The 16,170-nt window shown below is 43.7% G+C and overlaps 1 protein-coding gene across 1 annotated transcript in view; it reads left to right on the top strand.

Moving 5' to 3' along the window:
- The window catches only part of LOC140734384 (tetraspanin-7-like), a 49,863-nt gene that overhangs the window by 17,310 nt on the left and 16,383 nt on the right, over positions 1 to 16,170 (top strand). Inside the window, exon 2 of the mRNA XM_073058262.1 lies at positions 10,510 to 10,698. Coding sequence (XP_072914363.1) covers positions 10,510 to 10,698 — 189 coding nt within the window. The remainder of the gene's footprint in view (positions 1 to 10,509; positions 10,699 to 16,170) is intronic.

Genomic DNA, 16,170 nt, shown 5'->3' with positions numbered 1-16,170 from the left:
AACTTTTTCACCTAGAGAGTGGTGCACATGTGGAATCCTCTGCCCCAGAAGGCAGTGGAGGCCAAGTCTCTGGATGCATTCAAGAGAGAGTTAGATGGAGCTCTTATAGATAGCGGGGTCAAGGGATATGGGAAGAGGGCAGGAACGGGGTACTGATTGTGTATGATCAGCCATGATCACAGTGAATGGCGGTGCTGGCTAGAAGGGCCAAATGGCCTACTCCTGCACCTCCTGTCTATTGTCTATAATCCTTTTTAATTGCTAAAAGATTAAATTTGTGTTTGGGGTAAACAAATAAACTAAAAAGTATTTTTCTCTGCTTTTAATCTAATCCATGACAATGTGGTCAATATTTAAAAAGTAAAACAGCTGAATTTTTTCCCTTGTTCTAGGATGCATTAATAGATGAAGCTGTGTCCACACATAAGAGGGAATATAGGGAGTTAGGTAGAAAGCTGAAAAGCAGGACCTCAAGGGTGTAATCAGTGGATTGCTGCCTGTGCCACATGCAAGTGAGGTTAAGAATAGGATTATCTGGCAGATGAATACGTGGCTGGGGAATTGGGGCAGGGCTTCAGATTTCTGAATTGTTGGGGACCTTTTCTGGGAAAGGTATGACCTGTAGAGAAAGGTTGGGTTACACTTGAACTGGAGGGGCACCAATATCCTTTCAGGCAGTTTGGTAGAGCTGTTGGGAAGGGTTTAAACTAATCTGTCAAGGGAGTGGGAACTGGAGTGATGGGGCTGAGAATGGAGCAGTTGGTATACACGTAGGTGCAATGTGCAGTGAGACTGAGAAAGGACAGGCAGATGATAGGGCGAGATTACAGTCAGTGGGGTGTGTAACATGGGGGAAAAATCGAAAAGGGTAATGAATACAGGACTGAAGTTGTTATATTTGAATGCACACAGTAAACAGAATAAGGCAGGTTTTGTAGGACGGTTAGAAATTGGCAGTTTTGATTCTGTGGGCATCACAGAGTCATAGGTGAAAGAAGATCATAGGTGGGAGCTTAATGTCCAAGGATATACATTGTGTCTAAAGGACAGGCAGGCAGACAGAGGGATGGGTTGGCTCTGTTGGTAAAAAGTGAAATCAAATTCATAGAAAGAGGTGACATGGGATTAGAAGATCTGGAACCCTTGTGGGTAGAGTTAAGAAACTGCAAGGGTAAAAAGACCCTGATGGAAGTCAAAATGATCCAAGATGGCGGCGCGACGCAGCTTGCAGCAGCCACTCAGGAACTGATTATCTGTTATTTGTGAAGTGGGGTGCCGTGCGCAATCATAATCAATTGAAAACGGACGTGGAAGCACAGAGAAACATTGGGAAATTCCAGGAAGACAACCTTCGTTGCTGCTGCTGTGAGGTCCAGGACTCTGCTGGGAAGAACAGGCCCCCAGTCCTCGGGGTCGCATTGCTGTTGGCGGGCCATCTTAATACGCTCGGCAGAGGATGGTGCTCGGAGAAGCTGTGCCAAAGGGGATGGTTGTCGGCTCGGAGGTTCGAAGGACTCGGGTCGCTTTCAGTGTGTGCTGCGTCTGGGAGGCTGAGTCGGGCGGTGCCTTGGAAGTCCATAGCGGGGGTATTCCCTTCTGCCGCTGGCGTGGGATGGCGAGTCTGTCGGGACCCTGGGGACTTGTGGAAACTGTGTTGATTTCTTTTGAACTTATAGTCCTTTAACATCTTGGACTATTTTTACTGTGCCCATAGTCTATTTTTTATCAATTATGCTATTGTTTGTACTGTTGTAACTATATGTTGTAATTATGTGGTTTTGTGCAGGTCTTGTAGCTTTAGTTTTTGGTCTTTTTTTTGTCTGGTGGATTTGGAACTCCTTTCCGGGGAACGTGCTAGATGGTAGCGCAATATTAATATGCAGCAGCTTCTCCGGACTCTGGATTGGGGATTGCCAAAAGTTACGTGGATTTTCTGGTGTAGTCTGTTTTGTCATGTGCTTTTGTGATATTATTCTGGGGGAACGTCGTCTCATTTTTTAACTTCATTGCATTTGCGGTTTCTAAATGACAATAATCTGAATCTGAATATACAGGCCTCCAAACAGTAGCCAGGATGTGGAGTACAAATTACAACAGGAGAAAGAAAAAGCATGTAAAAAGGGCAATGCTATGATAGTCATGGAGGATTTCAGTATGCAGGTAGATTGGGAGAATCAGCTGAGTGCTGGATCCCAAGAGAGGGAATTTGTAGAATGCCTGCGAGATGGCTTTTTAGAGCAGCTTGTCTTTGAGCCCACTAGAGGAAAGGCATTCTGGATTGGCTGCTGTTTGTAATGAACCAAATTTGATAAGGGAGCACTTCGGTAAGGTAAGGAAACACGTAGGAGATGGTGATCTTAATATTATATAATTCACCCTTCAGTTTTAGAGGGAGAAGCTAAAGTTTTATTTATATATATGTGTGTGTGTGTGTGTATATATATATGTGTGTGTGTATATATATATGTGTGTGTGTATATATATATGTGTGTGTGTATATATATGTGTGTGTGTGTGTATATATATATATATGTGTGTGTGTGTGTGTATATATATGTATGTACGTATGTTTTAGTATTACAGGCAGCTGTGGAGGCCAGGTTATTGGGTGTACTTAAGGTGCAGTATAGTGTTCTCGTGCAGGTGTAAAAACTCTGAACTAAACACCTAGGTAAACCGTAGTCAATGAGGGCATGATCGCAGTAAGATTAACTGTTTACTGTTCACTCTTCCACATTAACGTATAGTGAAAACTGTTGATAAAACAATACAAAATATATACAGTATTTGTTTCCTTCTTGGCATCGCATTTACATCATAAATACTTGTAAAAGTAAAACTAGAACAAATTATATTACATTAAAGTACAACATAGTCAGAATCTATCTACACCATCAACAGGCTTTAAATACACTTCACACAAACTATCCAGCAACGCTTTCAATAGCACAAGACAATAAACTTTATCAACCGTCATTACTTTTAACAGAATCAGCGTTAACATTTTTACTTCATATCGATTATCTTATAAGCATACGGCGTTGCTTCTATGATGTTTCTTAGTGCGTAAAATAAAAACTTTTCTCGCGCTGATCCTGCACTCACAAGCCCCCTCCTTACTGTTTCTCCAAACCGGTAGTTTCCCACAAGACACAGCGAAACCGGGTGTGACATCATCGCATGCCGCAATACATCACAGACAACGAATTTACTTTCAACAACCTTAACTTTAACTAGAAAATAATTACAAATGAATTGCTAAAGCGAAAATGTAATAAAGCTAAACAAATGCCTTAAGGACAACACACTTTGTAAGGTCACTATGAACATAATACAAAACTTTAGTCTCTAGAGCAGTCTTTAGGTAGATAGAACGACTTCTGCAACTGGCCTTTGGTAAGTTTTCACATCACCTTGGTCAGAAGTTTTCAACTCAACCTTCCTGACATGTCTATCCCTACCAGAGAATGTGGCAGTAATTCTGGCCATTGGCCAGCAGTTGCGGGCGATCTGCTTGTCCCTGAGCAGGACTAAATCTCCAGCTTGAAGATTCCTGCGAGGTTCTGTCCACTCTTGGCTGTGTTGCAACAAAGGTAGATACTCATGTCTTCAACGAGACCAGAACTGATTTGCGAGAGTCTGAACCTGTCTCCATTGCTTTGTGTACAAATCCTTATCTGAGAAGTCCCCAGGTGGAGGGGGAACTCCTGCCTTCTGCGTAAGGAGCATTGATGGCGAAAGTATGAAGGGGCTTTCTGGGTCAGAAGACACAGGTAGGAGTGGTCTTGCATTTATAATAGCTGTGACCTCTGCCATTAGTGTACACAGTACTTCGTGGGTCAGTCGGGTGCGTTGCTGCAAAAACATTGAATCCAGGATCCTTCTGGCGATACCAATCATCCGCTCCCATGAGCCTCCCATGTGAGAGGCATGTGGTGTGTTGAATTCCCAGTTGCATCCCTGCTCACTGAGGTACCTTTGCACTGTTTTGTCCATCCCGAGCTCCTTGGATGTTCCAACAAAGTTCACGCCGCAATCAGACCTTAACTATTTTGCAGGGCCTCTTAGTGCAAAGAAGCGCCTGAGAGCAGTAATGCAGCTGGATGTATCCAAAGATTTGATGACCTCAATGTGCACCGCTCTTGAACTCATGCAGCTGAACATGATGGCCCACCGTTTGCTCTCTGCTTGTCCTCCTCTGGTGTGTCTAGTGATGATAGTCCAGGGACCAAATACATCGAGCCCCACATATGTAAAAGAAGGGCAGGCATTGAGGCATTCTGGTGGGAGGTCTGCCATACGCTGAGCTTCCAGCTTCCCTCGCAGTTTCCTGCAGGTTACACATCTGTAGAGTACTGAATTGATCAGTGTTTTGCCTCCCAAGATCCACAGTCCCGCTGCCCTGATTGCTCCCTCTGTCAGGTGATGGCCCTAATGCCTTACCTGTTCGTGGTGATGGTGAGTAAGCAGTAAGGACACATGGCTGTCTTTGGGCAGGATTACTGGGCTCTTTATTGCAGCTGAAAAGTGAGAGTGTATTAACCGGCCTCCAATGCAAATGAGATCGTTCTTCAGGATTGGGTTGAGTTTCTTCAAAGGGCTGTCCTTTGGTATTGGTTTATTAGCTTGGAGGACAGAAAGCTCCCTAGCAAAAGCTGCTCTTTGATTTGCTTTAAGGATGACTTCTTTTGCCTGGGCCAACTCATCCACAGTGCGAGGTAAGTTACATTTGTGCCATCCCCTACATTTACTATTTCGGGATGAGTGTTTGTGGGATCTGGCCATGTGAATGAGGAACGCAAGTCCTCTCACTAAGGAATTCAAAGTGGAGAACCGCTGAAAGCGTTCGGTGGTACGTATTGATTCTTCAAGGTAAGTGACTCCTGTATGTATTTGTGGCCGAATTTCCAAGTCTCTTTCAGGTTCGATCAGCTCAAATGTCTCGCTCATTTGAGTTTTTTCTGCTGGTGGAGCAAGCTTGTTATCATGCTCATTTTGAGCAAAGACTGACTGTCCCAGTGTCTCCTCGGTTACTTTACTACACCTGTTAAAGCCTTGTCGTGCTTCCTTCATACACATGAAGCTTGTGCAGGGTTGAAAAATTGAATGACGGCCACTCTCTAGCACGTTAATCTTGAGTCTGTTAACTGTCGGTTTGTGTACATTGCCAAGGCACACCTCTCCTATCACCACCCAGCCCAGATCCAGGCGTTGGGCAAAGGGGGTGTCGTGTGGTCCATTGACCTGCTGCCTGACCTTGTGCACCCTGAGAACATCTCTTCCGAGTAGCAGGAGTATTTCTGCTTTTGGGTCCAGTTCTGGGATGTGCTTGGCGATGTGGTGGAGATGTGGCTGGTGTCACACAGCACTTGGCGTCGGGATCTCAGTGCGGTTATTCAAAATTTCATTGCACTCTTAAGAGCGGAGGGAGACAGATGACAACTTTGCCATCCAGCGACTCGAGCTGGAAGCCTTCTGCCTTCCTGCCATATGTTTCTACGCTGCCAGAGCACATTCTAAGGTAGTATGGGAACTGATTACTCTCTACATTGAACAAGTCGAAGAACTCTGGTCTGACCAGTGAGCGATTGCTCTGGTCGTCCAGAATTACATAGGCTTTGATGGCCTTGTCTTTGGCTCCCTTAGGGTACACCTTAGTGAGGCAGATCTTTGAGCAAGAATGGCTTGACTGACCTTGACCGCAAACTTCTGTGCAGCTCGAGCTGACAACAGTTGTCTTGGAGTGATCCTCTCCCTCCCCGCCGTCCTGTTGTGAGGGTGAAGGAGCTTTGCCAGTTTGCGGTAACGGGCCGGGATGCATGGCCCCATCGTGATTAGTGCTGTTACATTCCGAGCACTTTACGGGGATCGTACACTCTCTAGTGAGGTGAGAGGTAAAGGAACAGCATTTAAAACATTTTTTTTCCTTGAGAAGGGCCATTCTCTCGTCAAAGGGTTTTTTCTAAACGTTTTGCATTTTTTGAGGGGGTGGGGTTTGTGTAATGGACAATACTTGCTAGGGTCATTGTTAGTTGTGGAGACTTCAGTCTTATGCACCAGGACAGGTTTATTGATGTTAAAATTATTTGAAGTGGGTTCGACTAGCTTGGTGTGAATTGTACTGCTACCTTGACTGATGAAGCTAGGGTCGTTTCGCTTCTTTGCCTCCTTGCACACAAACCTAGTGAAATACTTAAAGGGAGGAAGTCGACCATCGTTCTCTTCCTTGTACTCTGAGCCAACAGACACCCACCTCTCCTGCAGCCCAAATGGAAGTTTGTCCACGATTGGTCTAATTCCGTATGAAGTATCTAGATATGACAGGCCAGTTAAATAGCCATCTTCTTTAGCGCCTTCAATCTCCATGAGTAAATCTGAGTTCCCTTAATTTAGTGTGGTCCTTGGCTAACACCCTAGGAAAATTTTCCAGCCGTCAAAATAGTGCTGTTTCAATAATTTCAGGGGCGGCATAGCACTCCCGAAGTCTCTTCCATGCTTTACCTAAGGCTAGCTTGGGGTTGTTGATGTACACTGAACGTATGCGTCTCACCTGTTCGCATGATTCTTTTCCCAGCCATTTTGTCATAAGATCCAACTCTTGGGTTGCTTCGAGCTGGACTCCGCCGGTAGCATTGGCGAATGAGGAGTACCATGCATGGTAGTTTTCAGGCTTATCGTCAAACTGGTATAGTCCTGAAGTGATGAGATGTTGTCGTGCTAAATACAGTGCCATGGGTTCAACTGCAAGTGGCATGCTGGCTGGGAGAATATGTTGGCAGGCATATGACTGAGTGTTTACGTTCTTTATGGGATTTGCTGGTCTGACTTCAGCCTTTGCCTCGTCTCTTGCCAAATCTGGTAAGTTTGGTGTCGAGAAGTATTTGTCGTCAGCCCTTTCATTCTTGAGTTTGTTGCAAAGCTGCAAGGGTAAATTGTCTTCCTCAGATGGATGCGATGCAATTGGGCCTCTCTTTGACTCCTCCTGAAATGGGAGGTTAGCATATAAGTATGGAGAGGAAGAACGAATCTTCAGGTCCATTTGAGATCGGATGTAGTCGCTAGTGCGTTCCAATCTGGTCCTTTCTGAAGTAGATTTCACTTCATCTAGAACGTGCATTTCTTCAGCGTTTTCTAATACTTCTGCTTCCACCCTGGCAGCTTCTGCTTCTCGGTGTAGCGTCAGCACTTCTAACTCTGCTTCTATCCTTGCCCTTTCCAACTGGTTTTCGGCTTCTCTGGCAGCCTCTTCCTTTTGGTTTTCGGCTTCTCTGGCAGCCTTTTCCATTCTCAATTTTGCTTCCTGTTCAGCGTACAATGCTCGCACCTTAGCGGTTTCTGTTTTAGCTCTTGCGTGGGCAGCCTTATTTGCTGATGCCCTACTGCTCCTGGCGCTGGATGGCAACGACTTGACACTAGATCGCGATGCCATCGTACCACTTGTTGAAACACCTGGTAATGCCACCTTTTCACTGTAGTGTTCTCGTGCAGGTGTAAAAACTGAACTAAACACCTAGGTAAACCGTAGTCAGTGAGGGCACGATCGCAGTAAGATTAACCATTTACTGTTCATTCTTCCAAATTAACGTATGGTGAAAACTGTTGATAAAACAATACAAAATATATACAGTATTTGTTTCCTTCTTGGCATCACATTTACATCATAAATACTTGTAAAAATAAAACTACAACAAACTATATTACATTAAAGTACAACATACAGTCAGAGTCTACCTATGCCATCAACAGGCTTTAAATACACTTCACACAAACTATCCAGCAACGCTTTCAATAGTAAAGAAAATAAACTTCATCAACCGTCATTACTTTTAACAGAATCAGCGTTAACATTTTTACTTCAACATATCGATTATCTTATAAGCATACGGCGTTGCTTCTATGATGTTTCTTAGTGCGTAGAATAAAAACTTTTCTCGCGCTGATCCTGCACACACAAGCCCCCTACTTCCTGTTTCTCCAAACCGGTATTTTCTTACAAGATGCAGCAAAACCGGGTGTGACATCATCACATGACACAATACATCACAGACAACAAATTTACTTTCAACAACCTTAACTTTAACTAGAAAATAATTACAAACTAATTACTAAAGCGAAAATATAATAAAGCTAAACAAATGCCTTAAGGGCAACACATGCAGATTGATAGGTTTTTGATTGGACATGGCATCAAAGGTTACGGGAAGAAGACCAGGGCTGTGGCTGAGGAGGGAAAAAATAATCAGCCATGATTGAATAGTGAAGCAGACTTGATGGGCCAAATAGCCTAATTCTGCTCCTAAGTCTTGTGGAGTACAGGGAAAAGAAGAGCTGGCCAAAGTCGATTGGAAGGAGACACAAGCAGGGATGACAACAGACCATCATTAGCTGGAGTATCTTGAAGCAGTTTGGAAGGTGAGGGATAGATACATCCCAAAGAAGTAGTAGTATTCTGATGGGAAGATGAGCCATTGTGGCTGACAAGTGAAGTAAAGACACATAATAGCAAAGGAAATGGCATATAATCGAGCAAACGTTAGTGGGACATTAAAGGAATGGGAAGCTTTTTAAAACCAGAACACAACTAATACGCTATAAGGAGATGAAAGATGAAATATGAAGGTAAGAGCCAACAATATAAAAGATTATACAAAAAAGTTTTCTCAGACATCTTAAGAGTAAGAGGGAGATAAGAGTGAATATTGAATCTCAGAAAAGTGACGCTGGACAGATAGTAACGGGGGGGGGTTGGCAAAGAAATGACAGGAGAACTTAATCAGTGCTTTGTGTCAGTCTTCGTTGTGGAAGACACTAGTAGTATGCCAGAAATTTGAACATCTGGGACAAAAATAAGTATAGTTGCTATTACTAAGAAGGTGTTTGGGAAAACTAAAGGTAGATAAGTCACCTGGGCCAGATGAACAACAGTGCAGGTTTCTGAAGCAGGTAGCTGAAGAGATTATGGAGGTATTAGTAATGATCTTTCTAGATTCTAGAATGTCTGCGGAGGACTGAAAAATTGCAAATATTATTCTACTCTTGAAGAAGGGAGGGAGGCAGAAGAAAGGAAGTTATGGGCCAGGTAGCCTGACTTCAGTGGTTGGGAAGATGTTGGAGTCCATTATTAATGATGAGGTTTCTGGCTACTTGGATGCACATAATAAAATAGGCCGAAGTTTGAATGGTTTCCTTAAGGGGAAATATTGCCTGACAAATCTATTGGTACTCTTGGAGGAAATTACAGGCAGTGGATGTTATTTACTTGGATTTTCAGAAGGTCTTTGACAAGGTCTTTGTCAAAGGTCTTTGACACATGAAGCTGCTTAACAAGGTAAGAGCCCATGGTATTACAGGAAAGATATTAGCATTGATAGAAGATTGGCTGACTGGCTAGAGGCAATGGGTGGGAATAAAGGGGGCCTTATTGGGCAAGTTTTTGGACAATATGAAGATAGGTGGAGAAGCAGGTAGCGTTGAAGCAGGGGTTTTACAGAAGGACTTAGATTAGGAAAATGGACAAAGAAGTTGCAGACGGAATATAGTGCAGAAAAGTGTATAGTCGTACACTTCGGTAGAAGGAATAAAGTCAGTTTTCTAAAAGGGAGAAAATTCAAAAGTCAGGTGTAAATGGATTTGGGAGTGCTTATACAGGATTCTCTGAAGGTTAACTTGCAGGTTGGGTCGGTGGTAAGGAAGGCAAAATCAATGTTAGCATTCACTTCAAGAGGGCTAGAATATAAAAGCAAGGATGTGATGCTGAGGCTTTATAAGGTATTTGTCAGGTAGCATTTGGAATATCATGAGCAGTTTTGGGCCACTCATCTTTTTAAAAAAAAAAAATATGTTCAGGCTTTGGTTAGGGTCCCAAGGAGGTTCATCAGAATGATTCAGGAAATGAAGTGTTTAATACATGAGGATCATTTGATGGCTCCAGACCTGTACTTGCTGGAGTTCAGAAGAATGGAGGGGATCTCATTGAAACCTATTGAAACGCCTAGGTAGAGTGGATGTGGAGAGGATATTTCCAATGATGGATATTTCCTATGGTGGAGGAGTGTAGGACCAGAGGGATGTTATAGAAGGATGTCCATTTAAAACAAATGTCAGGAATTTCTTTAGCCGGAGGATGGTGAATCTATGGAATTCATTGTCATAGATGGCTGTGGAGGCCAAGTCATTGGGTAAGTTTAAAGCAGAGGTTGACTGGTTCTTGTATAGTCAGAGCTACAAAGGTATTGGGGAGAAGGCAGAAAAATGGGTTGAGAGGGACAATGGTTGGAGAGGGTTGGACTGGATAGCCCAATTCTGTTCTTGTGTCTTATGATCTTGTAAAACTGGCTAATATCCATAAGTGCATATGTTGAGATTTATAAAATAACTACTTAATTGCAATGATCTGTCAATTCCAAGAGTACTTTGAATTTTTAGTTAGGCAGGGTAAATATTATAATTAACTTATTGAAGAGTGCAATTCTGACCAATGTTTTTCATCTCTGCCTTTTTCCACCTCAGTTTGCAGGTACTGTCCTTTTAGCAGTTGGAATATGGGGCAAAGTAAGTTTAGAAGACTACCTGGCACTTGTTGCTGAAAAAAGTACGAATGCTCCCTACGTACTCATTGGAACTGGTGCTGTCATCGTCATATTTGGTTTCTTTGGCTGCTTTGCAACATGTCGAGGCAGTACTTGGATGTTAAAACTAGTAAGTCTCTTTAAATTTAAGTCTAGTTGCTTTTGCTCCAAGTGAAGTGGTATATGCTTTCAAATAAATGAAGATTAGGTTAAGCACAGTGTTCATAATTGTAACAGCAAGAATGCAAGTCTGTTTTTACCATTCAATAAAAGATCATGGCTTATTTGTCTTATTCCATTATCAAAATGTAAAATTGTGTTGACTAAAATCAAGCAGTTCTCGCCCTTGATATAAAGATCGATAGATAGTTCTTTAGGAAAGGTCCCTCACCACCATCCTAAAACATTGATCCATTTATTCTGAGATGTTGAGGTTCTGGAGCATCGCTTCCCAACCTCAGTTATTGGTAAGGGTCCATGGCATAAAAAAGGTTGGAAACCCCTGTTCTAGAGTATCCTTCAAGTTGCAATTTTCTCCTAGCAATCTTTTGAGATATAGTGCTTTAATAAAGAATACCTCTTAGTCTACGTTCTGAAGCATAATCTAGCTCTCCATGTGCAATTAATGCCTTCAATATTGCAGCAAGAAAGCCGATCAATGACCACAAAGTCCTTATTACCCTCTGGTCTAATTACTGTCAATTCAGGAACTAGTAATTCTTCATTTTGTCTTTAAAGAAAATGCATTCCTTCTTGGATAGCAGTCAAAATATATACTAAATGTGTAGTTTCTTACTAATTTTGTATAATTGCAGAAAAATGCTTTATTTTTTTTGAATGAATATAAAGGACAAATGGCCACTTGAACAGATTCTTCCATTCTGGTAAAATCACGGCTAAACTGATCTTGCCTCAACAATGCCTCTTTTGTTCCATAGAACCATAGAACACTACAGCACAGTACAGGCCCTTCAGTCCTCCATGTTGTGCCAACCCATATAATCCTTACAAAAAAAGTACTAAAACCACACTACCCCATAACCCTCCATTTCTCTTTCAACCATGTGCCTGTCCAAGAGGCTCTTAAATACCCCTAATGTTTTAGCCTCCACCACCATCCCTGGCAAGTCATTCCAGGCACTCACAACCCTCTGTGTAAAAAAAAAAAAAAAAAAAAAAAAAAACTTACCCCTGATGTCTCCCCTAAACTTTCCTCCCTTAAATTTGTACATATGCCCTCTGGTGTTTGCTGTTGGTGCCCTGGGAAACGGGTACTGACTATCCACCCTATCTATGCCTCTCATAAACTTGTAGACCTCTATCAAGTCCCCTCTCATTCTTCTACGCTCTTTCAAAGAGAAAAGTCCCAGCTCTGCTAACCTTGCTTTATATGACTTGTTCTCCAAACCAGGCAACATCCTGGTAAATTGCCTCTGCACCCTCTCCATAGCTTCCACATCCTTCCTATAATGAGGTGACCAGAATTTGAACATAGTTCCCTGCAATACTTGAGTTTTCCCATTGTCCAAAAATTTGTCTCTGTTTTGAACGTGCCCATAAATGATTTAGAGAAACCCAAAGATACACAGCTATCAGAAAATAAATTCTCCTTGTCTTAATTAAGCATTCACCTGCCAGAAGTTGCTAGATTTTGTATAGAGAGGAAACGGTCTGCGTCGGGTCTCACCAATGTATAAAAGGCCACTCTGGGACGCAGTATACCACACCAGCCGACTCACAGGTGACATATCTCCTCACCTGGAAGGACTGTCTGGGGCCCTGAATGGTGGTGAGGGAGGAAGTGTAAGGGCAGGTGTAGCACTTGTTCCACTTCCAAGGATAAGTGCTGGGAGGGAGATCGGTGGGAAGGGATGGGGTGGACGAATGGACAAGGGAGTTGTGTAGGGAGCGATCCCTGTGGGAAGCAGAAAGAGGGAGGGGGGGAAAGATGTGCTTGGTGGTGGGATCCCTTCAGAGAATTATATGTTGGATCTGGAGACTGGTGAGGTGGTAGGTGAGGACAAGGGGAACCCTTTCCCTAGCGGGGTGGCTGGAGGATGGGGTGAGAGCAGATGTGCGTGAAATGGGAGCGATGCATTTGAGAGCAGAGTTGATGGTGGATGAAGGGAAGTCCCTTTCTTTAAAAAAGGAAGACATCTCCTCCGTCCTGGAATGAAAAGCCTCATCCTGAGAGCAGATGCGGTGGAGACGGAGGAATTGTGAGAAGGGGATGCCATTTTTGCAAGAGACAGCGTGGGAAGAGGAATAGTCCAGGTAGTTGTGAGGGTCTGTAGGCTTATAGTAGACATCAGTAGATAAGCCGTCTCCAGAGATGGAGGCAGAAAGATCAAGAAAGGGGAGGGAGGTGTTGGAAATGGACCAGGTAAATTTGAGGGCAGGGTGAAAGTTGGAGGCAAAGTTAATGAAGTCAACGAACTCAGCATGCGTGCAGGAAGCAGCGCCAATGCAGTCGTCGATGTAGCGAAGGAAAAGTGGGGGACGGATACCCATATAGGCTTGGAACATAGACTGTTCCACAAAGCCAACAAAAAGGCATGCATGGCTGAGACCCACACGGGTGCCCAAGGTTAAACCTTTAGTTTGGAGGAAGTGGGAAGAGCCAAAGGAGAAATTATTAAGAGTAAAGACTAATTCCGCTAGACGGAGGAGAGTGGTGGTAGAGGGGAACTGGTTAGGTCTGGAATCCAAAAAGAAGCGAAGAGCTTCGATGCCATTTCCATTATTCATTCTGTAGTGACCGAGCTGTCTTCTATTTGTGCAGCTCTCTAGTTTATTCCCATAAAGCATTTTTAACTTGCTCTTGCTCTTCATTTTTTTTTACTAATAATATTAAACTTTGATTTTGCTACTATTTCCAGGATTTTTTTTTCTGTACTAACACCTGCCCCTCTTTCTCCATTATGTCGATTTCTTTCAGGAATCCATGATACTTTTCCGTACTTCAACTTGACTAGCACTCTTCAATTTTTTTCAAGTACATAGACTATATTTTACTGCTTCCTACAGTTGCACAGAATTTGCATTACGATTACTTTCTGTGTACAATTCCCTTGCTGTTAGTTTCATGTGGTCCATATCTAGTTATCTTTTAGGACTGCCAGTTTGTGAGTGAGTGGGGTGGAATGAAACAATATTTTAGCTATGAATATCTGCTACAAGCAGGTGTTTCCTTTTATCCTTATTTCTTCTCTGCATCTCGTGTTGGAACAAGGATTGTTCCTTTTGTACATCACCAGTCTTCACATCCAGCAGGTCACCTTCTGTAATTCCCACCACCTTTAACGAGATTTGTTCAGCTGATGCTATTTCCCTTCCCTTTTGACATACTGAAGGGGTCAATTCCTCGAACTAGAACATGGAACAGTACAGCACAGAAGAAGAATTTTGACGTACAATGTTGTGCCGAATTAAACTAGTAATTAAATGGCTAACTAAATAAATCTGCCTACACAATATCTGTATTCTTCCATTTTCATGTGCCTATCTATATGTCTCTAAAAGTCCTTAATGCTTGTACCTCTACACCACCCCAGACAGCGTATTCCAGGCATCCACCACTCTGTTTACAATTTTAAAAACTTGCCCTCGTCTCCTTTTGAATTTACCTTTCTTTCACCTTAAGTGCATGCCCTCTGATATGCTTCTGTATTAGACATTTCAACGCTTGGGGGGGGGGGGGGGGGGTGAAATGATGCTGCCTGTCTACCCTATGCCTCTCATAATCTTATAAACCTCAATCAGATTTGTCCTCGACCTCTGCCACCACAGAGAAAACCAACATTTGTCCAACTGCTTGTTATAGCACATGCCCTCTAATCCAGGCAACAACCTGGTAAAATGCTTCTGCACCCTCTCCAAGGCATTGACACCCTCCTTATAGTGAGGAGGCCAGGACTGTATACAATATTTCAGATGCAACCAAACTAGAGTATTATAAAGCTGCAATATAACTTAGTGACTTTTGAACTCATTGCTTTGTCTAATGAAGGCAAGCATGCCATTTGCTTTCTTGACCACCCTATCAACTTGTATAGCCACTTTCAGGGAGCTATTGAACTTGGACCCCAAGATACTTCTGCTCATCAACATTGTAAAGGGTCTTGCCCTTAACGGCGTGCTGTCTCTTTACTACTTTGTCACCAGCCACTCCCCTTGTCATAACAGACCCATACAACCACAAGACATTATAACACCTGTCCTTTTACTATTACTCACTGTCCAGGGACCTAAACAACCCTAGAATTTGGTTGAAGGAGTGGTTCACTTGTGCTGCTGATTTTAGGGAATTTAAATTACTAAAAAGGTGCCCTTTATAGATAAGAAATCAAAAACAAGTTGGATGACTAAGTGACACGCACAAAATGCTGGTGGAACACAGCAGGCCAGGCAGCATCTATAGGGAGAAGCACTGTCGACGTTTCGGGCTGAGACCTTTCGTCAGAACTAACTGAAGAGAAAGATACTAAGAGATTTGAAAGTAGTGGGGGGAGGGGGAAATGCAAAATGATAGAAGACCGGAGGGGGTGGGATGAAGCTAAGAGCTGGAAAGGTGATTGGCGAAAGTGATACAGAGCTGGAGAAGAGAAAGGATCATGGGACGGGAGGCCTCGGGAGAAAGGAAGGGGGAGGGGGGGAGCACCAGAGGGAGATGGAGAACAGGCAGAGTGATGGGCGCAGAGAGAGGGAAAAAAACAAACAACTAAATATGTCGGATGGGGTAAGAAGGGGAGGAGGGGCATTAACGGAAGTTAAAGAAGTCAATGTTCATGCCATCAGGTTGGAGGCTACCCAGCCGGTATATAAGGTGTTGTTCCTCCAACCTGAGTGTGGCTTCATCTTGACAGTAGAGGAGTCCATGGATAGACATATCAGAATGGGAATGGGACGTGGAATTAAAATGTGTGGCCACTGGGAGATCCTGCTTTCTCTGGCGGACCGAGCGTAGGTGTTCAGCGAAACGGTCTCCCAGTCTGCGTCGGATCTCACCAATATATAAAAGGCCACACCGGGAGCACCGGATGCAGTATATCACACCAGCCGACTCACAGGTGAAGTGTCGCCTCACCTGGAAGGACTGTCTGGGGCCCTGAATGGTGGTGAGGGAGGAAGTGTAAGGGCAGGTGTAGCACTTGTTCCCCTTACAAGGATAAGTGCCAGGAGGGAGATCGGTGGGAAGGGATGGGGAGGACGAGTGGACAAGGGAGTCGTGTAAGGAGCGATCCCTGCGGAAAGCAGAAAGGGGGGGAGGGAAAGATGTGCTTGGTAGTGGGATCCTGTTGGAGGTGGCGGAAGTTACGGAGAATTATACGTTGGACCTGGAGGCTGGTGGGGTGGTGGGTGTGGACAAGGGGAACCCTATCCCGAGTGGGGTGGCGGGTGGATGGGGTGAGGGCAGATGTGCGGGAAATGGGAGAGATGTGTTTAAGAGCAGAGTTGATGGTGGAAGAAGGGAAGCCCCTTTGTTTAAAAAAGGAAGACATCTCCTTCGTCCTGGAATGAAAAGCCTCATCCTGAGAACAGATGCGGCAGAGACGGAGGAATTGTGAGAAGGGGATAGCATTTTTGCAAGAGACTGGGTGGG

The sequence above is a fragment of the Hemitrygon akajei genome, chromosome 10, assembly GCF_048418815.1.
Source record: "Hemitrygon akajei chromosome 10, sHemAka1.3, whole genome shotgun sequence".
Lineage (NCBI taxonomy): Eukaryota > Metazoa > Chordata > Chondrichthyes > Myliobatiformes > Dasyatidae > Hemitrygon > Hemitrygon akajei.
Note: the sequence above shows the minus strand (reverse complement) of the source record. Positions and strands in the feature narration are given on the sequence as shown.